At 57.1% G+C, this 22,059-nt stretch overlaps 4 protein-coding genes across 6 annotated transcripts in view; 3 read left to right on the forward strand and 1 right to left on the reverse strand.

The window, feature by feature from the left end:
* Positions 1–2,451: 2,451 nt before the first annotated feature.
* HDDC3 (HD domain containing 3) lies at positions 2,452–4,103 on the reverse strand. Of its 2 annotated transcripts, XM_002919786.4 has the most exons (4): positions 3,957–4,103; positions 3,609–3,664; positions 3,259–3,499; positions 2,452–2,941 (listed from the first exon to the last, which is right to left on the reverse strand). In XM_002919786.4, the coding sequence occupies exons 1-4, from the start codon at positions 4,066–4,068 to the stop codon at positions 2,811–2,813; spliced, it is 540 nt and encodes a 179-aa protein (XP_002919832.1). In that variant the 5' UTR covers positions 4,069–4,103; the 3' UTR covers positions 2,452–2,810. The 2 variants fall into 2 exon arrangements, with proteins under 2 accessions (XP_002919832.1, XP_019655798.1); XM_019800239.2 differs by having other exon boundaries at positions 3,609–4,098.
* A 472-nt stretch (positions 4,104–4,575) lies between these two features.
* On the forward strand, positions 4,576–6,791 carry LOC117803710 (protein shisa-like-1). The gene is made up of 4 exons (XM_034667862.1): positions 4,576–4,713; positions 5,504–5,670; positions 5,871–6,081; positions 6,580–6,791. Exons 2-4 carry the CDS (start codon positions 5,568–5,570, stop codon positions 6,755–6,757), a joined length of 492 nt encoding a protein of 163 aa, XP_034523753.1. The 5' UTR covers positions 4,576–4,713; positions 5,504–5,567; the 3' UTR covers positions 6,758–6,791.
* Positions 6,792–6,825: 34 nt separating this feature from the next.
* Positions 6,826–19,795, forward strand: UNC45A (unc-45 myosin chaperone A). Of its 2 annotated transcripts, none has more exons than XM_011225688.3 (20): positions 6,826–6,958; positions 7,184–7,345; positions 7,582–7,618; positions 7,919–8,094; positions 9,780–9,872; positions 10,234–10,401; positions 11,631–11,799; positions 12,107–12,277; positions 13,344–13,515; positions 14,122–14,422; positions 15,233–15,327; positions 15,533–15,674; positions 16,047–16,187; positions 16,383–16,510; positions 16,660–16,726; positions 17,149–17,262; positions 17,490–17,605; positions 18,406–18,523; positions 18,632–18,787; positions 18,933–19,795. In XM_011225688.3, the coding sequence occupies exons 1-20, from the start codon at positions 6,953–6,955 to the stop codon at positions 19,188–19,190; spliced, it is 2,790 nt and encodes a 929-aa protein (XP_011223990.1). In that variant the 5' UTR covers positions 6,826–6,952; the 3' UTR covers positions 19,191–19,795. The 2 variants fall into 2 exon arrangements, with proteins under 2 accessions (XP_011223990.1, XP_002919831.1); XM_002919785.4 differs by having other exon boundaries at positions 6,854–7,003.
* A 145-nt stretch (positions 19,796–19,940) lies between these two features.
* Positions 19,941–22,059, forward strand: part of RCCD1 (RCC1 domain containing 1) — a 27,796-nt gene continuing 25,677 nt past the window's right edge. Inside the window, exons 1-3 of the mRNA XM_034668891.1 lie at positions 19,941–21,197; positions 21,543–21,747; positions 21,834–22,051. Coding sequence (XP_034524782.1) covers positions 21,078–21,197; positions 21,543–21,747; positions 21,834–22,051 — 543 coding nt within the window. The 5' untranslated portion in view covers positions 19,941–21,077. The remainder of the gene's footprint in view (positions 21,198–21,542; positions 21,748–21,833; positions 22,052–22,059) is intronic.

The following is a 22,059-nucleotide window of genomic DNA, read 5'->3' on the forward strand; positions in this document are numbered from 1 at the left end:
TTGAGATGCAGTCTACTGGTGAAGCTACTACAAAGATTGTTGAAATGACAACAAAGGATTTACAATATCACAGAAACTTGGATCGACTCCCATTTTAAAAGAAATTCTACTGAGCCTGGCTCAGTTGGTAAAGCATGTGACTTTTGATCTTGGGGCTATAAGTTTGAGCCCCATGCTGGGTATAGAGATTACTTAAGTTCGAGGGGCGCCTGGGTGGCTCAGTTGGTTGAGTGTCCAACTCTTGATCTCAGCCCAGGTCTGGATCTCAGGGTTGTGAGTTCAAGCCCCACATTGGCATTGGGCTCCATGCTGGGCATGGGGCCTATTTAAAAAAATAAAGAGGTTCTATGGGTAAAAGGCTATCAAACAGCACCACCCACTACAGAGAAATGGTTAGTGAAGAGAGTCAATCAGTGCAGCAAACTTAATTATTAAGAAACTGCCACAGCTGCCCTACCTTCAGCAACCACCACCCTGATCAGTCAGCAGCCATCAACAAGGCAAGATCCTCCTCGAGCAAAAAGATTACAACTCACTGAAAGCTCAGATGATGATTAGCGTTTTTTGGGCAATAAAGTACTTTTAAATTAAGGTACACACACTGTTTTCTTAAAGACATACTGCTATTGCACACTTAATACACTACAGTATAGTGTAAACATAACTTTTATATACACTGGGAAACCAGAAATTTCATTTGACTCGCTTAATTGTGGTACTCCCTTTATTGTCGTGGTCTGTAACCGAACCCACAATATCTTCGAAGTATGCCTGTAATCTCAAATGGCTCAGGGGGAAAAGTTACTTATTCTGTACTTCCAACTTTTAAGTTTCTGATTGTTTAAAAATATATATTGAGTTAAGGGCACCTGGGTGGCTCAGTCAGTTAAGTGTCCGACTTTCAATTTTGGCTCAGATCATGATCTCATGGGTTGTGAGACTGAGCTCCTTGTCAGGCTCCCTTCTCACTGCTTAGATATTCTATCCTTATGCCCCTTCTCCTGCTTGTGCATCCGCTCTCTCTCAAAATATTAAAAAAAAAAAGTAAATAAAAATGTTTTTAAAAGCCCAATAGTGCAGCAAAAAGAGGGGGATTGTGGTCCTGGTTCTGTCACTGTCCCATCTGTTTGACCATTAACAAGTCTTCTCACCCCCCTGAGCTTCACGTTTTGTTTCTGTAAAATGAGAACAATATCCCTGCCCTGCACTACCTTGGCTGGTTATTATACAGAACAGGTGAAGTAACACCTGCGAAACGGTTTTTTTGTACATCAAGCACCCTGTGTGATAATTTACCCCTGAATTCTGTAAGTAACAGGATTTTTATTAAATGTCCTGAAACCTTAATTTAAGGCCACTTAACAGCTGCAGATACATATATATTATTTGATATTAAATAGTTATTTTTATATATATAAACTGCAGATATATCAATTTAATAGTATAGTAATAAATATACTTTTATATATTAATGGATATTTATTACTATACTATTAATATATATATAAGTATATATGCAAATATATATATTTAAGTGTAAGGAATAAAGTTTTTTAAAATTCTGTAATCCTACCTCCTCCAACTAATAAACTAAAACCCAAATTCTCCCAAACATAGGACATCCTGGCCTGCCTTAAGAGGATTACACTGAACTTTGAACTTTGCTGATCGTTTACCTGGAACCATCCTGAAACTCGTTTCCTTTTAAAGTCGCCTTCTTGTGCCCCTTCATTTTTTCCTGCAGAAACTGCACTGGGGCCTTCTTCGGGTAAATAATCACAGTGGTCTAGCACAAAATGGCCTTTGACCTCACAATTTCCTCATTCCCCAGGTGTAACCTTTCCAAGGGGCTAATAAGCCTCAGCTGCTCGGCGGGGACCTGAACTCCGTCACCTAGAGACCCCCGTACGCAGACGCCACCTAGCGTCCACTCCCAGACCCCGCCCACTACGGGGCTCCGGGGGCGGGGCCACCCCGCGGCCACTTCCGGAGGCGCCCGGAAGTTCGTGTCACTTAGCAACCAAAGGACCCGGCGGCGTGATACGGCTGATATCTGAGATGGGCTTCGAACCGCGACGAGTTTCCGGGGCGGTCTGGGGTGTGAGGGACTCGCGGTACCCCCACCGGCCCTGTCCTGTTGCTGTTGGTAGGCAGGTGGCATTCCTTTCCAAAACATCTGTCATCTCGTCCAACTTTCTTCGAGGAAGACAACTACCATTCTCGAGCACCTATGTGTCAGGCTCCATCTGAGACGTGACCTAGTCTAACCCTAGTAATTACACAGCCTATCTCACTGATAAGGAAGCCAGGCTCGGGGGAGGGGAGGGTCGAGGCCCTCAACCTGAGGGACCTGTCCCTGGGGGCACACCACCCGTACCCTGCCATGTCAAATGGCAGGTATCCTGCCTACCTGCTCCCCATTCGGCAGGCTGGGGAAGGAGCAGCAAGAACTTAAAGCTTTACCCAAAATGCTTTATTTTTCCATAACGACTTGAACTAGAGTTTATAAAAGCTGAAGTCCCTGAGGGGCCAGAGTTCGCCCATGCAGAATAGCAAACAGACCCAAGGGCTGGAGAAAGGGCAGTAAGTGCATTAAGACTGGACGAGCTACATCTGATTTCCACAATCCAGGGCTCAGCTTAGTCGGCAGGACACATTCAGAGTGAGAAGAGACGAGTGTTTTTTGGCCTCTCGGATCTGGGCTGAACCAATCAGGGAGGGAGATGCAGAGGCACCGAAAGGCTGGAATAGGAATCCATTCTGGCCTGGCCAAGGCTGGAGTTTGGGCCCCTGAAGGCTCCCAGCGCTGCTCAGAGTACCAGCCCCCGCTCCTTAAACAGCTGCTTTAGAGCCTCTTCCAGCTGCCGGTTTGTTCCCTGAAGCCCCTTCACCACTTGCGCTGCCCACTCGAAGTATTCCTGGACTCGATGTTCAGACCATCCTGCACGAGAATGGACAGAAAACTGCTCACAGGGCATCCAGGATAGCATTGCATTTTGCCCACTTCTGCCCACTTCCTGGAGGGCTTGGTGCCGGGCCACAAGATGAGTTCCCGATGGGATTTGTCATGAAAACGTCCCCTTGGCCCAGTTATTGCACTTCTACGGTGTGAAAGATCAGAGTGGTCTAGTAGGATTAGCTGGGGGAATCAATAAGAATGCCCAGGCTCTTTTTTTTTTTCCACTGGAACTGACCAAACTGTGCCTCCAGAAGGTGGACATCCCTCCCCTGTCCCTCAGAGCAGGTGGGGGAGCGTACCCTCTGGGGTGCAGCGATTCAGGTCCCTCAGATTGTACAGCTTGTCTGCCAGCTTCACCAGTTTAGCCCCGGGACTGCTGTGGGGTGCCTGCTCCACCTGCAGCCGCTTTCTCTCCAGCTTGGGCAGAGTCTTGTCATCTGTTACTTCCTCCACCAGACGCCGCACTTGCGCCCCAAAGTGCAGCTCCACCTCATCCAAGGTGGTGTCTGTGTCCTCCACTGTGTCATGGAGCAGGGCTGCCTGGGGACAGGCTTCCGCTTAGCCCTGCGAGCCCAGGCAAGGGGTGCCCGGGCCGAATGGGGTCCCTGATCCCCACCCTAGCCTCCTAGGAGGGCAAGAGGGGAGTTACCTGTAACACCACAATGTCAGTGATTCCCGCCTCATGGGTCAGGATCCGAGCCACACCTGACGGGGCAAAGCAGGAAGTCAGACCTGAAGGAGTCCCAGGCTGCGTGTTGCGGATTTTGCAGAGCCACATGTGGCCTCTCACTAGCCAGATGACCTTTACTCTCTTTGGGTGTCCACTGTGCAGAGGAACAATCATGTTTACCGCCCCCCGTTGTTTTGAGGCTTAAACACGGAAAGTGCCCAGCACAAAGCCGGGGACAGAGTAGGTGCTCAATAAGGCCCTCCGCGTTCCTTCCCGGTCCCCACCCCCTAGACGCCGCTGCGGTTGCTCCCCGGGCGCTGCGCCCACCGATAGGGTGATTGATGTAGGGGGTCCCTTCGGGGTCCTTCCGCCGCTGCAATCGGTGCTTGCGAGCCGCGAAGTCGGCAGCCTCCACCAGCTGCGCAGCCTCGGAGCCCATCGCGCGGGTGGGGCGGGCGACTGACGTCCCGGGAGCCCCTGGATCCCAGACGGAACGTCCACAGCGCCCCCTGGCGCCGCGGAGGCCGGTGACTGTGGAGTCCGACCCAGACAGGTTTCTCAGGAGCCGACATCCCCGGCGGAGAGAGCCGCTGGTGTGGGGAGCTGCCCTCAGCGTCGCAGCCCCTGGTTCAGATGCTGTGCTGGAGGTGCTAGAACGTCATGGCCTGTCTCTCTGGGAACCCACAGTCTCGGGGAAGGAGGAAGACAAGAAATAAGACAGTGTTCTCACAGTGTGCTGGATCCAGGGCAGGAGGACACAGGACTGTGGTTCTTTGGAGAAAGGGCAATTCATCTAGTCACCCCGGGGTCAAAGACAACCTCCTCCAAGAGGAGCCTCTCCTCTCGTGAAAAGACAATCTTCAATGTCAATGCTCTGAAAATTCTCATAGTGCTCTAAAAATGGTTTTTCCTGCAGGGAGGGACTGGTTGGTATGGGCATGGGAGCCTCACCTTTGGGCCCAGAAGACCCTACGGCCTGACCTCTGGAAATCGGAGCTCACACTAGAAGCCTGCCTAATTGCTTCAGGTTTAGACTCCCAGCCAGCAGTGATATTTCTGCAAGAACTGTCTTCTTTGTTCTCAGGTGCTGCATTTCTTTCTTGTACCATAACTGTTCCTGCTTCAGTCCCCAGACACCTGCGGTGGGCCCCTCAGATGATAACTGTTGTCATGCTGTTCTGGGAGCATGACATTGTCAGGTCTCCACAGACTCTAGAATAACAACACTGCTGGCAGGTGGCCTTGGGCCTTCTAGAGAAATTCCCTGTCTCAGCAGATGGCTTCTGTGAGGTTTAAGGGGTAAGAGAGACCCGGAGACCCTGGAAGAGCTTTTCCTGTGAACTGGTTTGTAAAGTATAGTACTCCAATTAGACTGGTAGCTTTTATGTTTTGGTTGGTACTTGGGGCAGACAAGGGCTCAAGGGAAAAGTTAATGGAAGGACTTGGCCTTGTTTTTCAGCTAGTCTTAGTGGTTGCCATGATGCAGAAGTTAGGGAGGGAATCTCCAAACGCTGTAACCGAGGTCCCTGGGGCCTGAAATGGAGCGACCAGAATTCCCAGGGCTTTCACCGCAGCCTGGAAATCGAGAGTGGGTAGAGAGAAACATATCTGTCTCTAAATGCTTGTCTGTTCTTCAGCCTAATGGCTCCACTTCTCTCTCATGCCTCATTCTGCCCTCTAGTCTTCTGAACTTTTCCCCCTTCAGCTCGGAAAACCTTAGGCAGCTGGGAGACACAGTCCCCACGTTTTCCAACAGCCGATAGAAACTCGGTCACTTTCATCTCTCTCCAGAACTCTGGGAGAGAAGCTTCAGGTTTGTGTTAATGGCACCAGGGGCCTTGCAGTTTTGATTTTTATTTCCCTACTGTCTGCAGCCATGGCTTAGAAAGAGGGATGCTGGGGTTCCTAAGACCAGTGCTGAGGTGGCCGTGACATCTCATGGGCCTTCCGGGGAGGCTGGGCCTTTTGCTGACTGGCCTGACCGTGGGGCTGCTGCTGCTCTTCAGCTGGGTGACACTTGCTCAGCCGACCTCTTTCTCAGGTACAGCACGCTCCTCTGCGCGCACCCCTCTTCAGGTCCCTACAATTTCGGCAGGGTATGAGCTGCTCTGGGGAGCCGCTGGGGAGGAAGGGAGTCTGCCCTTTTGATAACAGCTGATCATTTTCACTCTCCAGAAGGGTTGGGGTTGGGTGTGGGCAGACCATTCTTGCCTGTCTCCAGCCCCTTGTCCCTCCCTTCAGCATTGGCCCACCACCCTCACTTGTGCCAAACCACCTGGGATGCTGATGGCCGCCACTACCCCGGTTTTTTCTGTCCTCGGCTCTCTGATACCCCGGAGGAAGCCTACTGCTGCCACCTGCAGGCGGCAGGGGGCTCCTGCTGCACCCGGACTGAATTTGAGGCCTTGTACCAGGTCAACCTGTCCGCCCTTCCGCCCCCACCCATCCTCAGGTGAGAACTCCAAGCCCCAGAGCCACTGCGACACTGACAGGGCGTTCCAGCATCCGGAGCTCTGTTTTTTAAATTCTGGGGCGGGAGGGTTGTAGCATACAGACTAGTGGAGGGGCAGACTTCAAACAGAAAATCGCGTGAATACATAATTACAAACAGTTCTGTGAAAGGAAATTCAGGGGTGTGTGTAAGCGGGTAACAGGGAGCCATTGCATGCACTGTGGGTCTGGGGTGAGGTGGGACGGGTGTCAGACTGAGAGATCTCGTAGTCCGTGGATTACACCCATTATTGTCGGGGTTTTCAAAACTGAATCCGTCCATGGATGGCTTCATGGCAACTGTGAGCCCTCCTGAATTTCTATTTACGAATTCTACATTTATCTGGGGAGAGGGGTGTCCCGAGTGTTCTCCGGACTCTCAGGAGCGCCGTAACCGACAGGCTGCAGCGGCAAGCGCGCGGCTGGGGCCAGCACCCTAATACTCTTCCCTCTCCTACAGGGGCCGGGGCCCGCTCCTAGCCCTGGGTCTCTATACCCTGCTGCTCGTGGCCCTGATGACCGCCGATCTCGTGCACTTCTGCCGCGGTCGGGGCGGGGGTCGGCGCCGGGGCCCTTGCCGGCCTCCCTCTGGGTCCTCCGCCGCGCGCCCCCTGCAGGTCCCGGTGAGAACAAACTAGGCGCGCCCAAGGCCTGTCGGCGCCGCGGACCCGAGCCCCGCCCACCAGAGCCCTCTCGCTTTGGCCGCGCCCCTTCTCTGCCTCCGCCTCTGACGCAGGACCGAGGCGGGGCAGCCGACGCCAGATTCCTGAGCCTGGTCCCACTCCGCCCCGGAGACTGCGCCTGCGCGCGCCGTGGACTCCCGTTCCGCCGCGATGACTGTGAGTGGTCCAGGCACCCCCGAGCCCCGGCCGGTCGCCCCCGGGGTGCGTACCCATCCTCGCGTTCCATCACCACTTCTCACCTGCTCTGACCGTTCCCCGGCTTCCTCCTCCCCCAGTCTTGGCCCTCCATGGGACTTGACCATGACCCCCGGTCTCCTCTCTCCCAGCTCCCCGGCCCTGGCCTGAGCTCACCCCCGACGTTTCCACCCATTCCCTCCACAGGCCAGTGCGGTGGAGCAGCTGCGCAAGGAGGGCAACGAGCTGTTCAAATGCGGGGACTACGAGGGCGCCCTGACGGCCTACACTCAGGCCTTGGGTCTGGGCGCTACGCCCCAGGACCAGGCCATTCTGCACCGAAACCGGGCCGCCTGCCACCTCAAGCTGGTGAGGGAGCCGGCTGCTCTTCCTCTGCGGTCTGGGCCCGGTTTGCGCGTCTCGCTGCTGTTTGGGTTCCGGCTGGGCATTCATCTTTCCAGGCCACCTACACTTACTTGTCTAATGTCTTTTGGGCCTCGGGGTGGTGGGGAATCGAGTGGCTCTAGAGCATAGCCCTGCTGCCCAGCTAGTGCCCTGAAAGGAAGACGACCTAGCCTCTCAAGCTCCTGTTCCTTTTCTTACAGGAAGATTACAACAAAGCAGAAACCGAGGCATCCAAAGGTAGGGAACTATGGGTGGGGTGCGGAGCTGTGGGGCTTCTAATGGCGGACAAGGACTTTGGGGCCACTGCACCTTCACATTTTCCTTTCCCTTTGGCCCCAGAAACACCTCTGCCTTCTTTCTTTCCCACTTCCTTGGGCATTTCCTTCTCTGCAGCTACCCTCACCTTTTCTGAGGCTGGAATACTGAGCCCCACATCTTGTCCCCCCACCTTCCTCGGGCCCTGGAGACCTTTCCCTACTGCTCTTGCCTGGAGACGGTGGCCTCACGGGTGCTGACAGAGCTCCCGTTTGTGCTCAGCCATCGAAAAGGACGGAGGAGACGTCAAAGCACTTTATCGGCGCAGCCAAGCCCTAGAGAAGTTGGGCCGCCTTGACCAGGCTGTCCTTGACCTGCAGAGATGTGTGAGCCTGGAGCCCAAGAATAAAGTTTTCCAGGAGGCCCTGAGGAACATTGGGGGCCAGATTCAGGAGAAGGTACGTGAATGACCAAGAGAGAGGGGCACTGACAGGTGGTAGATGGACACTGGTAAATGGATCTGGGCAAAGGGTGTAAACACAGGTGATACTGATGGCACACAAGCTTATGGAATGATGCTCAGCCTTGCTAGTGATTAGGGAGAAGCAAATAAAAACAACAGCAAAGTGCTATTTTTTCGGTGGTCTGTTTGGCAGACTTTTGAAGTACATGCAGTTTGCTAGTAAAAGGGATGCAGACGCTTAAGTGGTGGGCTCGCTCGTGACTGCCGGAGTTGGTATGTATTGGTACAGCTCCTTCGGGAGTACCTGAACATAACTCTTAAAATTTTAAATGAGCGTATCCTGTGATCTAGTATGTTCACTGGAGAAGCCTTGCCCATGTACACAAGCAGGCGTGTGTATGTTTATTTCAGCCTTGTTTGTTGTAATGAAAAATGGGGGCTTGGCTACCTGCCCAGCAGTAGGGGAATGACTAAATAAACGAGTGCTGCCCTTACTGCTGTGGACTCCTGTATCATAGTTACCAAGAATTGGTAGATTTGCAGGTATAGACGTGGAAAGAGAATACTTCTTAAATGACAAAAAGCCAGGTATGCTGTAACACATATAGAATGATACTGTTTATGTTGAAACAATACCCCATGTACACCCTCAACACAGTACCACGTTTCTTCTGTGGGCCCACTTGGGTTTGTAAATATAAAGAATAATATTTTCAGACGTACACATCAAAATGATAACAGCATGACCCCTGGGGAAAGGAGTGGGATTGATGGAGTTTTTCAGAGATTTTGCTTCATCCATTAACTTCATGTTGTAGAGAGACATTGTTTGTATAGTACATACATTAAAAGTTACTTTAGGAGAAAACCTAAAGCCCATCATGAATCACAGCCAGACTTGAGTTAACCAGATCACGTGATGTTCCAGTGCTGTCACAGTGAGAGCAGGTAAGACGCTGGCAAACACCCTACTGAAAGGTTGAGACCTGGGAAAGCAGATCGTTTCCTCTCATGCCAGCTCTGTTTGGTCAGCAGGAGCTGCCTCGAGCCCTGTGTTGAGATGGACTAGGAAGCAGGTTGGTGGGCCTAGCAGAACGTTCCATGCATGAGTGGTCATGTCTGCCATGGATGCAAAGGGGGAAGCGGGGAATGGCACAAGTGCTAGGTACGTGCCACCATTCATGCCCTGGACCCTGGGGAGGGAGAGGGCCTAGGATGAGCTTGCTCAATCACATCATTTTTAGAAGTTGTCAGAGAATTCTGGAACCCCAGGGAGTGTTCGCAGCTACCTCATGACTCCCTTGCTGCAGGTGTCAGTGCTGGGTTGAGTGCCACGGGCAGAGCACGCGTGCTGCCACAACATGGATGGCACCTCCGGAGGGGTGGCCCCGCGGCTCGCAGGGGCCTTCCCTTCTGAATGGCACCGCCTTCACTGGTGCCGCCCCTGCTGCCTGAGCGGGAAGTAGCTCAGAAGGGAAAACAGCCGCGGGAAGTTTGGGTGAAGCTGCCAAGCGAGTCTCTTCCTGCCCAGGGTAGCGTGCCGTGAGCCCGCAGCCCGGATGTCCTAGCTGTGCCGGCGACAGGAGCCAGGCCCCGGGAAGAGCAGAAGGGAACACACAGGGAATGCGCTGTCTCTGGCGGACAGAGTGACCTCTTCGGTGCCTCCTTGGTTTGTCGTAGGTGCGATACATGTCCTCGACGGATGCCAAAGTGGAACAGATGTTTCAGATACTGTTGGACCCGCAAGAGAAAGGCACCGAGAAGAAGCAAAAGGTATAGGTCTGGACTGAGCGAGTGGGGGCGGAACTCACACTACAGCCCCCCACCTCCCCGGGGGTGCCCTCGCCGGGAGCCGGTGTGGCCCACCAGCTGCTGCTGGCCTGCTGTGCTGCATGGTGCTCCTCAGGTCCCCGCCCAGGCTCCCAGAGCCCGAGCGAAAACTTCCAGGGCCTGGGGCCTGCGTGGGTTATTTTACTTACTTACTGGAGGAAACTGAAGTTCATAGAAGTACATTTGTGACCAAGGTCACTCGGCTGCTAAATGGAGGCTGTATGGTCCAGAGCTCAGGCTCGCGGCTCGCCCTGGCCTGTGCCGTGTGTCGTGTCCACAGGATAGCGCGCTTCCTTTGACATAGGCTTCCCAGAACCTGGTGGTGCTGGCCCGGGAGGATGCTGGGGCTGAGAAGATCTTCCGGAGCAACGGGGTTCAGCTGCTGCAACGCCTGCTGGACACGGGCGAGGCTGACCTGATGCTGGCGGCTCTGCGCACACTGGTCGGCATTTGCTCCGAGCACCAGTCACGAGTAGGTGGGCCAGAGGGCCCGGTTACTGCCTCAGTCTATGTCTGTGTTCCTCCATCCACTCGCCCACCCTCCCACCCTTCACTGTGTTTGCAGAAGCAGCACAGGCAGAGCACAAGGTGACATGTAATGAGAGAAGAAAAATTAAAATGGCTCCAAAAAACCCAACATGATTGGGATGTACTGGGGCCTGTAAAAGCAAAAGCAGCCCACTGACACCCTGAGCCCATGCTTTAAGTAGGCCTGAGCTAGGCTCTCCTGGAGCCAGCTCAGAGACGCCTCGTTCAGACTCACTCGTCGTACAGTAAAAGCAAGCTGCTGCAAGGAAAGGGGCCTTGTCCTTCCCTAACCATCAGACTGACATTTCCCCTGCAGAGGTGTCCTCCAGCCAATGATGTGGTCAGTGGTGTCGTGCACAGATCTGTACCATCAAGACAGGGACCAGATATGAGGGGCTTGACCCTGAACCGGTTGTCAGCATAGACGGGACACGTCCAGCACAGACAGCTGTGCAAGAACAGTCCTGCCCTGGTAAAATTCCGGGCCCTAGCTCTTGCCTGAGTTGGCTGAACCCAGGGGACAGGGACCTGATGACCCTTGGTTCCTCTGAGACGCGTCCGTAATTCCGAGATCAGGGATGAAGCTGTGGGATATTACGTGAGAGCTCTTTAGGCCAAACTCAGGCAGTATTTCTGGGTCTCCCAGGACTAAGAATGGTAAGCCATGTGAATTCCATCTACCTCCTTCAGCCTTCTTGCCCATCCCAAAGGAACCTCTGGGATATCCAGCTTAGAAATGGGGTAGAGAGGCCTTGTCGTCCATTCCGTGCATGTACACATCCCCCGGCTGCAGACAGAACCTCAGGGTCACCACCGGAAAGCAACCAGGTGTCCTTGGACCTGGAGTCATGGAGCTCGTCCAGGCTTCTGGGGCTCCTTGCTGGGGAAACACAAACCACAGCAGCTCTTCCCGGGGCCACAGTGTTCCTAGTCTCCTCTGACAAGCTGAGGAGAGGTAGTGGTGGATTTCTCTGGAATGTTTCCTTTAGGAAGCCGTTCCCACAAAATGATGCTGGCATTACCCCGGGTCACACCCTCAGGCCCACTTTGATTCCACTTGGAGCTGGTCCTTTCCCCCAAATGTTTTCTCTCCTTCTGGCCACACACGGCCCGCAGTTAGGGAACTCTGTGGCTGCCCTCCACCAACTGGAGGCTCTGCCCCTCTCTCCCCAGACAGTGGCAACCCTGAGTGTGCTGGGAACTCGGCGTGTGGTCTCCATCCTGGGCGTGGAGAGCCAAGCCGTGTCCCTGGCTGCCTGCCACCTGCTGCAGGTTATATTCGATGCCCTCAAGGAAGGCGTCAAGAAGGGCTTCAGAGGCAAAGAAGGCGCCATCATCGTGGGTGAGTGGAAGCAGGTCTGTGGTCCTCCGGGTGTTGCAGTCATGGAGGGGAAGGGGCCAGGCCAGCCAGGCCAGGTCTTTGGGGGCCACGCCTGCCGCCGCAGGCTGTGGAGGAATATGGCTCAGTGACAGTATCTTACTCTAGATTTGAAGCCCACGGGGAAGGATACCTACAGGGAAGGCTGGAGCCCAGCCCAGAGCCCAGGAGACAGGTGTCCCCTTCCTATGTCTCCCTGGCCAACTGGGGAGGTCAGGGGTCAGGCAGGGCTGGGCCACTGCGGGGCTCACTAACGCCCTCTTGTCTCCAGATCCTGCCCGGGAGCTAAAGATCCTCATCAGTAACCTCTTGGAGCTACTGACTGAGGTGGGGGTCTCCGGCCAAGGCCGGGACAACGCTCTGACCCTCCTGATTAAAGCGGTGCCCCGGAAGTCTCTGAAGGACCCCAACAACAGCCTCACCCTCTGGGTCATTGACCAAGGTAGGTGATCAGTTTTGAAGAGGAAGAAGGAGCCTGAGTATCTGTTATGTCTTCCTGGGTGACTGTACCGGCCCTGTGTCTGCACCGAATTGTGCCCTGTGGCCTGCATTGTAGTGTCAGGGACTCAGGGTGAGACCCTTCAGCCGTGCCCATGTGCACGTGCGTGCGCATCGAGCAGGCCTGCAAGGCAACGGGGAGGCTGGATCAGCTTTCTGTATCTGAGGTGTTTCCCAGTGAGTGTGCATTACTTCTGTACTCAGAGAAAGATACTTTGAAGTTTACTATATAAATTCACACTTCTTGGGACGCCTGGCTGCCTCGGTCAATGGAATATGCAGCTTTTTTAAAAGTTTATTATTTGAGAGCGTGCATGCTTGTGATGGGGGGACAGGGGCAGAGGGAAAGGAAGAGAATCTCAAGCAGACTCCCTGATGAGCACAGAGCCAGACTCAAGGCAAGACTCGATATCATGACCTGAGTCAAAATCAAGACTCAGCTGCTTAACCGACTGCGTCACCCAGGCGCCCCTGGAACATGTGACTCTTGATCCTCAGGGTTGTGAGTTCAAGCCCTGCATTGAGTAGAGAGAGTACTAAAAAAAAAAAAAGTATTAAATACATACATACACGTATACATACAGGCACACACGTATATGTGAATCGATTCATGCTTCTCTTCTCCCTTAAGAGAGAAATAAGGAAAGTTTGTCAAAGTGCCTCCGTGAGTACCTTTATCGGGTCTCATCTTTTCGTGTCCCCATAATGCTGTGAGGCCTGGGTGTTATTTTCCCCTTCGGTTTTACAGACGAGGAATCTCAAAGCCCCAGATCATGTGGCCCCGTGGGCAGGACCAGCATGCAGTCCTCACTTGCGAGGGCCTTCCCTGATGCCACAACTGCCCCCAGGGGTGGTGGATCAGCCCCCCAGGCTCTCCGAGCCTGTCCTGCACACGGCTGTCCACGCTCTGTACCCTCATCTCCGGGAGGCCCTGCTTGTCCATGCCCCTCCCGGGGAACCTCCTCCCTTTGCCTGCGTTCTGCTTCCTCCATAGCAGCTTGTCTTTTCAGGCCTGAAGAAGATTCTGGAGGTGGGGGGCTCTGTGCAGGAGCCTCCCGGGGAGCTCGCCGTGACCGCGAACAGCCGCATGAGCGCTTCCGTGCTGCTCAGCAAGCTTTTTGATGACCTGAAGTGTGACGCCGAGAGGGAGAATTTCCACCGACTGTGCGAGAACTACATCAAGTAAGGCAGCCGACCCCGCAGCCCGTTGCCAGGGGCGCTGACAGGGGTTTGCCCTCCTCGGGGAGGGACGGCAGTGAAAGGGTTTCAGCCAGGAGAGCAGCCTTGGGGAGGCCTCACAGGGACCACAGTGGGCCCAAGGCCCACTTCTTTTTCCAAAGCGGCCTCCGCAGGGGACATTCATTCTCCGTTCTACACGGCAGCAAACAGCCTCGAGCGCACACTGTGTGTACTGGGCCCTTCAGTGTTTCCGTCCTGACACCGCAGTGCAGCGCGACAGTCCTGCCCTTAAGGAGCTTCTAGCTGGGACTGAGGACAAATCCTGAAATGAGCAGAGCAATTTTGGATTGTCCTAAGCGCAGGAAAGGAGCTAAACGGTGGTGTGAGCGAGTCACCCAGGTCAGATATATGATCAGGGGAGGCCAGGAAACCTAGCGAGAGAAAACGGGCAGCCGGTGCCCAGGGGCAGGTGCTCGCCATCCCAGTGGCAGCTTTCCTTGCTGTTCCTGCCCGAGTAGTGCAGGTGCCTGGCCAGTGGACGGGAAGGGAGGGAAGGAGAGTCCCTTTATGCTGGCCTTGGCATGACCCCTGTCACCCTGTGTCCCTCAGGAGCTGGTTTGAGGGCCAAGGGCTGGCCGGGAAGCTTCGGGCCATCCAGACGGTGTCCTGCCTCCTGCAGGGCCCGTGTGAAGCCGGCAACCGGGCCCTGGAGCTGAGCGGCGTCATGGAGAGCGTGATCACTCTGTGTGCGTCTGAGCAGGAGGAAGAGCAGCTGGTAGCCGTGGAGGCCCTGATTCACGCGGCCGGCAAGGCCAAGCGGGCCTCCTTCATCACGGCCAACGGCGTCTCGCTGCTGAAGGACCTGTACAAGCGCAGCGAGAAGGACAGCATCCGCATCCGGGCGCTGGTGGTGAGCCGGGCAGGCCTGGGCTGGGCAGGCCGGGCAGGCCGGCAGGCGGGGTATTTATTGGGTGGCCGGTATGTGAGGGTGTGGCTCCAGCACAGCCTGGTGAAAATATGGGACATGCAGGGCCTTGTCGAGGCCAGAGGCGTGAGCCCTGGCTCCTTCTACCACAGGGCGGCTCATGGTCAAGTCAGGGACATGAGCCTTGTCCAGAGAGGACCCCCGAGAAAGCAGAACAGCACATGCTGCCCCCTGGAGGCGGTGGGAGAAGCTCCAGGAGGAGATGATGGAGGAGAAGGAGGACTGCTGGGCCAGGCTAGTGGAAAGGCTCAGCCTCCAGGCGGCCCCAGGTGCTGGAGCTTTGGGCTCCGGTTGGCCTATGTGAGCCTACTGCAGCTGTGCACCTTGGGAAGGCTGGTCTTCATCCTTGGGGTACTTAGTCCCGGGCTTCTCCATTCCAGAAGGATCTTGCCTTGCCTGAGGCACCTGTCTTCTCTCTGGACACATCTTAGCTCCGCCTGTAAAGAGCTCTGTATGACATGGAAAGGAACAGAGCTCATCCCAGTACACACCTGGGGGGTTTGGGGTCCAGGACTGCACAGTGGACAATATGTCAGTCTCTACCAGATGTGTGTCACATGGCCACCCCAGTAGCTGATTTGCTGCCAAATATCTAGGTGGCAGCCTGGTAGGGATGTGCATGGCCTCCAGAGGGCCCGGCAGAATGTCAGGGAGAGAGCCCACGCTAGGTCTGAGGGAGCCCAGCTCTGCCTCCATCCCTAGAGACCGACGGCTGGTTTTCCCCTCTTCTTCCAGGGCCTGTGTAAGCTCGGCTCGGCTGGAGGGACCGACTTTAGCATGAAGCAGTTTGCCGAAGGCTCCACTCTCAAACTGGCCAAGCAGTGTCGAAAGTGAGTTATTTGGTGTTGCCTTGGCTGCCCACCTGTTGGCTAGGCCTCAAGAGGAAGGAGGAAGGTCTGGGTGGAAGCTGGGGCCTCCCCAGTACCCTGCTGTACCCCAGGCAGACCCTCCTGGATCCTGCCATGTGAATTGCTTTGTGTGTAGAGGGGAGGCCCTGCCGTTTTGATGGTTGCCCGCTACCCTGCGTGTCCCCAGGTGGCTGTGCAATGACCAGATCGATGCAGGCACACGGCGCTGGGCAGTGGAGGGCCTGGCCTACCTCACCTTCGACGCCGACGTGAAGGAAGAGTTTGTGGAAGATGAGGCTGCCCTGAAGGCTCTGTTCAAACTCAGCACGGTAGCTCCATGGGTTCCTCTAATCTGCGAACAGTGTCTAGGATTAGGATTTACCAGGCTTTCTTGGCAGGTCTGGGTCAGTGGCTCTTGTGGCCCCAGGGTGGGAGGGCTGGCAGCCCATGTGGCCGCTCTGTGGCCTGGGCTTACGGGGCTACACTGGCAGCGTCGGACAGGACAGTGTCTTTGGGGGAGTTAGGAAGGTCGAGTGTGTGAGCTCCCAGAGTCTGGGGCCAGGTTGGGCCTGGGAGCTTCCCACATCCGTCCTGCTGCCCAGGTGGTCCAGCTGAGGGTAGAATTGGAGGCCCGGGCAGCATTTGTCCCATGCTGCTCTGCCCCGGGGACGGCCACCTGACTGCCCCTCTCCCGCCCGCAGTCCGAGGAGAGGTCGGTGCTCTTCGCGGTGGCCTCGGCACTGGTGAACTGCACCAACAGCTACGACTATGAGGAGCCTGACCCCAAGATGGTGGAGCTGGCCAAGTACGCCAAGCAGCATGTGCCTGAGCAGCACCCCAAGGTGCGGGAGCCTCTGAGGGGCTTGGGGGGCCTCTGCGTCTTTGGGACCCGTGGACCGGGGCCATCTGCAGCAGCCTCCCGTTTAAGCGGGCTGCTTTCCCTTTGTATTCACACCCCTCGATCTGTGCTGTGGGGAGGGTCTCCCTCTCCCGGCCCAGTCGGCCTGGGCCGCTCTACTAAGCTGCCTGCTTCTCAGGACAAGCCGGCTTTCGTGCGGGCTCGGGTGAAGAAGCTGCTGGCGGCCGGCGTGGTGTCGGCCATGACGTGCATGGTGAAGACCGAGAGCCCCGTGCTGACCGGTTCCTGCCGGGAGCTGCTCTCCAGGTGAGCCTGCCTCGGCGCGGCCAGACCTGTCCTGACTCGGAAGCAAAGGAGTAGGGGTGGCACGCGCGTGGCCGCTGGCTGTCACCGAGCCTGGGCATGGGGTGTCTGCCGGCCACTGGCACCCGCCCAGCCGCACTGTGTCCCCGCAGGGTCTTCCTGGCTTTGGTGGATGAGGTGGAGGACCGCGGCACTGTGGTGGCTCAGGGCGGGGGCAAGGTAAGCTGGCTCACAGACTCCCTCCTCATGGTCTATAAAACGTGACTCGGCGGCTGCCACAGCAGAGACGAGGCCGGAACACAGTATGAGGGACCCTCAGGAATGTGTTCTTGCTGAGCGAGCGATGCTGACGGGGGCGGGCGGGTTCGTGCCATGGAGATCCTGGTTCTCCTTTCTCCGTGTCATTGACCTGCGTGGCCTGGGGCCCAGCACAAGCCACGGCTGGCCCTTAATAAGTGTTTGTGGAAGACTTTGGGCAGCTTAAGGAGAGGCCTGGGAGAGAGGAAGAGGGACTGGGCAGGGAGTGTCGACAAGCCTAGGGGAGGAGGGAGGTGAGAGCACCCCCGTCAGGGCTCGGGGGCTGGTGGTTTGGGCCTTATCCTCCAGGGCCCATCTCAGACACTGACGGCTCGTCCCCATAGGCGCTGCTCCCGCTGGCCCTGGAAGGCACTGACGTGGGGCAGACGAAGGCAGCTCAGGCTCTTGCCAAGCTCACCATCACCTCCAACCCAGAGATGACTTTTCCTGGCGAGCGGGTGCGTGTGCTGCTGCCCCAGCCCCGGCCTCTCCTCTACCCCTCACTGGGCCCTGGTGGCCTCTGACCTGGGCTGTGGCTCTTCCTTGGGACGGACAGGAAGTGGCGGCTTTGCTGAGCCACGGGGTGGAGAGGGCAGCCTTCTTTCTGGGAGTGGCCTCTCCCCTTCGGGTCGGTGGGGTTGGTGGGGGCTGGGGTGAGTAGCCCTGACAGGTGGCTGTGTTACAGATCTATGAGGTGGTCCGGCCCCTGGTCTCCCTGCTGCACCTCAACTGCTCAGGCCTGCAGAACTTCGAGGCACTCATGGCTCTCACGAACCTGGCGGGGATCAGTGAGAGGCTCCGGTAAGGTCCCCAGGACACCACTTTACAGTTTGAAGAGCTCTCTTTGGTCATTGCTTGACTTGAGCCTCACAGGGGCTTCCCTGTAGCTGGGGAGACAGGCCAGGAGGTCTGGCCTGTCCCACGGTCCACCAGTGTGCAAGGCCTGGGGCAGTGACGGTGCGAGCTCTGGAGTAAGACTGTCTGGGTTCACGTCCTGACTTCACTGGTTGCTAGCCTGTAACCGCAAACAAGTGCTGCTCTGTGCCTCAGTTTCCCTCTGTGGAATGGGATGGATATAGTACCTATCTCAGGAGTGGCAGTCACCATTAAATGAGAAAATACACACAGAAGCACCGAGTACGTGGCACCTGGCTTGCTGCCAGCAGTGTGGCCAAGCAGTATGCGTCAGCTGCTACTGCAAACGGTGACACTGGGCTCCCCATCTGCACTCAGTCGGTTTCTTCTTCTGCAAAATAGTAATAGTAAGCGTACCTGTACCTTCGCTGTAGGGCCGTGGTGAGGATTAAGAAAGAGTCCAAGTTCTGAGTCAGGATAAGTGCTTAAATATTAGATGTTAGTATCACTGTCACCAGTCCCCAGGTCTCCGAACTCCTACTGTAGAGCATTTTCCACAGTCCCGTGCCACGTCCTAGGCCTGCTGAAGAAGCTGGAAGCCACCGCAGTTCATACCTGGTGCAGGAGGGTCTTTGGACACTGCCCGAGAGATCCTTGGCCCGGGCTCGATTGCATGGGGACGCGGGGGTGGGGGAGGTGGCTGCAGAAGCTCTGAGGCTGCTGACCTTTCCACCCTGGCCCCTCAGGCAGAAGATCCTGAAGGAGAAGGCGGTGCCCATGATTGAGGGCTACATGTTCGAGGAGCACGAGATGATCCGCCGGGCAGCCACGGAGTGCATGTGTAACCTGGCCATGAGCAAGGAGGTAAGGGCGGGTCCGGGTGGTCCTGACCGGCAGGCGCGCAGCGGTACCTCTGCCCTGACTGGCTTTGCCGCAGCTCACTCAGCGCCCCCTCCCCTCCTCTGGCCACAGGTACAGGACCTCTTTGAAGCCACGGGCAATGACCGGCTGAAGCTGCTGGTGTTGTACAGCGGAGAGGACGATGAGCTGCTGCGGCGGGCTGCTGCTGGGGGCCTGGCCATGCTCACCTCCATGCGGCCCTCGCTCTGCAGCCGCATCCCCCAAGTGGTCAGTGCCTCTTCTCGGCTGGGGGAGGGAGGGAGTGGGCGGGAACGCCCCACATGGAGGACACAGCAGGGCACGCGGGAGTGCTCCTGCCACGTTTGAGCCTGCTGCTCGGTGGTGGCTGGTGACCCTGCCCCATTTCCCGCAGACCACACACTGGCTGGAGATCCTGCAGGCCTTGCTCCTGAGCCCCAACCAGGAGCTGCAGCACCGGGGTGTGGTGGTGGCACTGAACATGGTGGAGGCCTCGAAAGAGATTGCCGGCACCCTCATGGAGAGCGAGGTGCTGGAGATCCTGTCGGTGCTGGCGAAGGGCAAGGAGAGCCCTGTCACGAGAGCTGCTGCGGCTTGCCTGGGGAAAGCGGTGGAATACGGGCTTATCAAACCCCACCAGGATGGAGAGTGAGGGGCTGCCTGGTGCACACGCTACCTGTTGCAGCAGAGGAGTGAAGACAGACACAGCTTTGGCTGCTGGGGGCTGGGATGCTGAACACTGGCCTCTCCTCCCTTACTGCCCCCTGATGCCCTCTGCTGAATCAGGGACCACGGTCAGACACCGGCCTGCTCTGCCAGCACTGCGTCCAGCCTCACGCAGCAGGGCCCTGCTCCTGCACTACTGTAGACAGCTGGGAATGGGGAAGGTGCCTCCTAACCCAGCCCGTGCGTTCCCGGCATTGGGAAGGGCACGTCAAGCAGCCTCACCAGCTAGGAGCTTCACCTGAGCCTGCTAGCGGGACCACCCCCACCCTCTAATAAAAAGTATGTGGAACTCAGATATGCCCCCTGTCCCTAGGCAGGGACCTGGCTGTGGGCCAGTCTCGAGCAGGAGCCGGGCCTGGTTGAGTGCGCAGCAGAGCTGTACGGCACAGCTACCTCTACGGAAGGAATCCAGCGGATTCCTCACCCTGGAGCCTGCTGAGCGCTTTTTAATTCTCTTGGAGGATCAGGGTAAACCTAGGAAGCTAATAAAAGTCTCTTCAGTCGCGTGGGAATAAATGGGTTTGGACTCTTGATGCCGGTCCTTCAATACTTTTGTCTTTGTACCGAGAGTGCCAGTGCTCTGGATTTGGGGTTGGTATGCCGTTCCAGCTTGCTCTTCCCTCATGGAAAAGTCCGGTGTCTGATCCAGGCGAGAGCAAGAGCTCCGCCACCTGCTGGGGCAGAGACCCGCGAGAGCCCGCTTCCGCTCTGCGAGCCCAGATTGAAGCTCATTGGTTCGCGGAGATGAGTGACAGGCCTCGAGCCAATGGAAGGCCAAACTCGCCGAGGCGCCCGCCTAGTACGGCTGCTTCCTGTTGGGCACCAGCCCGTCGTGTCTGGCGTGAGCTGCCGCCGTCCCGGGCTGAGGCGCTTGGCGGGCTGCGCGCGTCGACCCGGCCGCTCCTCGCCAGCCCTGCAGCTCGGGTTCTAACCCGAGCTCCGCGGGCTTGCAGGGGACGGGCCTGCGCCCACCGGAGGTTACCCCACCTCACACCCGAGGCTGCAGCGGCCCAGCGCAGGCCCCGGGGCCAGCTCGATAGAGCTGGGGCTGCACAGGCCGCGGCGGGGACTACGGGTACCGAGGTGAACGCCGCCGGCCCCGAGCCGTGACGTTACCGCGCTCGCCGGCGATTGGCCCGGGGAGGCTGCGGCAGCCAATGAGCGCGTGGCCCGGGGCGCGGCTCCTCAAACCTTTTCTCCACTGCTGCTGGCAGCCGGGTCCTGGGCGGCTCCCCCGCGTCTCCGCTTTTCCTCCCTCGAGACTGCCAGTCGGGAGGAGCGCCGGAGGAGGGTGGAGGGCACAGGGTCAAGATCAAGGTCAGAGGCCCCCTTGGGTTGGGACTGGACACGGAGGGGGTTAGGAGCCCAGGTCGGGGTCGAGGAGCTTTGGTCGCAGGAGGGACCCCATGTCTGACTTCAAAGCCGAACATGCTGTACGGAAAAAGCCTCTGCTTTTGTAACCACGGGACCGTGTGTGTGTCCCCGCATTTACGTGTGAGCTCCTCGGGGGCAGACAGCCGTCCTTCTCATCCCCCCAAAGGAAGGCATCAGTAAATGTTTGTAGAACGAATAAATGACTAGGTGAGGTCCAGTTGAAATTGTGTTTATCTAGGTCCCTTGAAAGCCAGTAAGTACGCCTGGACTTTCTAAAATCAACTCTACCTTTTGCCTATCGTGGTATGTGCCAGTGCGTGAACCGTGTATTTCCATCTGTTCCACACAGTTCTACAGGGAAGGTACAGACAGCACCCTCTCCTATCCCCTGCCTTTGTAAAACTGAAGAAACAGAATTGGACCCAGAAAGCTTAAGTAAATGGACCAGGGACACAGGCACCGCTGCCTGCAGAGGCAAACACCTGAACCCTGGAGCTGGTTGAACCGCGTAGGGCGCTGTCTCCCAAACGCTCTGCTTTGCCCTGGTTGGAAGAGCACTGTATGTGGAGTCGGTGGGCCTTGATTTCAGCCCTCTGGCCCTCTTGGTCCTAAGTTTTGTGATTGTGTAAGGGTTACTTTCTCTGGGAGTCTCTTCTGTCAAGTGGGGGTAATTCTGTTTCCCAAGATGACATGGGATAATGTGCCTAACACTGGGAGCCGGAGGGGCTCAGATCCTAGGACGTCGAAGGAAGAGGCCACTTAAATACCTGGTGCCTACTCTGTGGGGCAGTGATCTTGCTTGAGTCAAGGGGAAGACAGGGCAGGTGCCCCCACTCTAGGCAGCCCAGAATCTTCCTAAATCTGGTGGGATTCCTAACCCTGTCCCGCCTCCCACCCCATTCAGGTGGCGGCCAGCAGAGGGCGCGGCCCGGGCATGGCCGAGGAGCGCCGGGGGTCCTGGTTTGGTTTCGGTTTCTGCGGCTTCAGGCAGGCGTTGGGCTCCGGGCGCGGGCGCCAGGTGCACAGCCCGGAGCCGCTGCGGACACTGGGCCCGGGCGCCGACGTCCGCCGCGTGAGCGCCAGCTGGAGCTACACCGCCGTCGTGACCCGTGAGCGCCCCCCTCCGTCCCGCTTCCGCCCCCGTCCCGCGGGTGCGTGGCCCGGCCGCTCCCCAGCCGGCTCTCCGCTCCCGCAGGTGGAGGCCAGGTGCAGCTGTCAGGCGCGGCGGGCGGTGCAGCGGGCGGCTGCAGGGACGCGTGGGCCTCGGAGGCGCTCCTCGTGGTGCTGCGCGCCGGGCCGGGGCTGGAGCTGCAGGCCTGGGCGCCGCATTCGGCGCTGCGCGGGGAGCTCCTGTGGACCCGCACGCTGGCGCCGGAGGCCGAGGGTGAAGATGCCGCGGGCGGTGAGCTCCAGGCCCGGGC

The sequence above is a fragment of the Ailuropoda melanoleuca genome, chromosome 9 (genome assembly GCF_002007445.2).
Source record: "Ailuropoda melanoleuca isolate Jingjing chromosome 9, ASM200744v2, whole genome shotgun sequence".
Taxonomy (NCBI): domain Eukaryota; kingdom Metazoa; phylum Chordata; class Mammalia; order Carnivora; family Ursidae; genus Ailuropoda; species Ailuropoda melanoleuca.

Coding starts and splice junctions, on each gene's coding strand:
- UNC45A (XM_002919785.4), top strand. CDS start 6,953: ATGACTGTGAGTGGTCCAGGCACCCCCGAGCCCCGGCCGGTCGCCCCC. Junction 15,675..16,046: donor CTCTGTTCAAACTCAGCACG/GTAGCTCCATGG, acceptor TCCCGCCCGCAG/TCCGAGGAGAGGTCGGTGCT. Junction 16,188..16,382: donor TGCCTGAGCAGCACCCCAAG/GTGCGGGAGCCT, acceptor CCTGCTTCTCAG/GACAAGCCGGCTTTCGTGCG.
- LOC117803710 (XM_034667862.1), top strand. CDS start 5,568: ATGGGCCTTCCGGGGAGGCTGGGCCTTTTGCTGACTGGCCTGACCGTG. Junction 5,671..5,870: donor TCAGCCGACCTCTTTCTCAG/GTACAGCACGCT, acceptor CCCTCCCTTCAG/CATTGGCCCACCACCCTCAC. Junction 6,082..6,579: donor CCGCCCCCACCCATCCTCAG/GTGAGAACTCCA, acceptor CCTCTCCTACAG/GGGCCGGGGCCCGCTCCTAG.
- HDDC3 (XM_019800239.2), bottom strand. CDS start 3,803: ATGATTGTTCCTCTGCACAGTGGACACCCAAAGAGAGTAAAGGTCATC. Junction 3,500..3,608: donor CTGACATTGTGGTGTTACAG/GTAACTCCCCTC, acceptor GCCTGTCCCCAG/GCAGCCCTGCTCCATGACAC. Junction 2,942..3,258: donor GAATCGCTGCACCCCAGAGG/GTACGCTCCCCC, acceptor ATTCTCGTGCAG/GATGGTCTGAACATCGAGTC.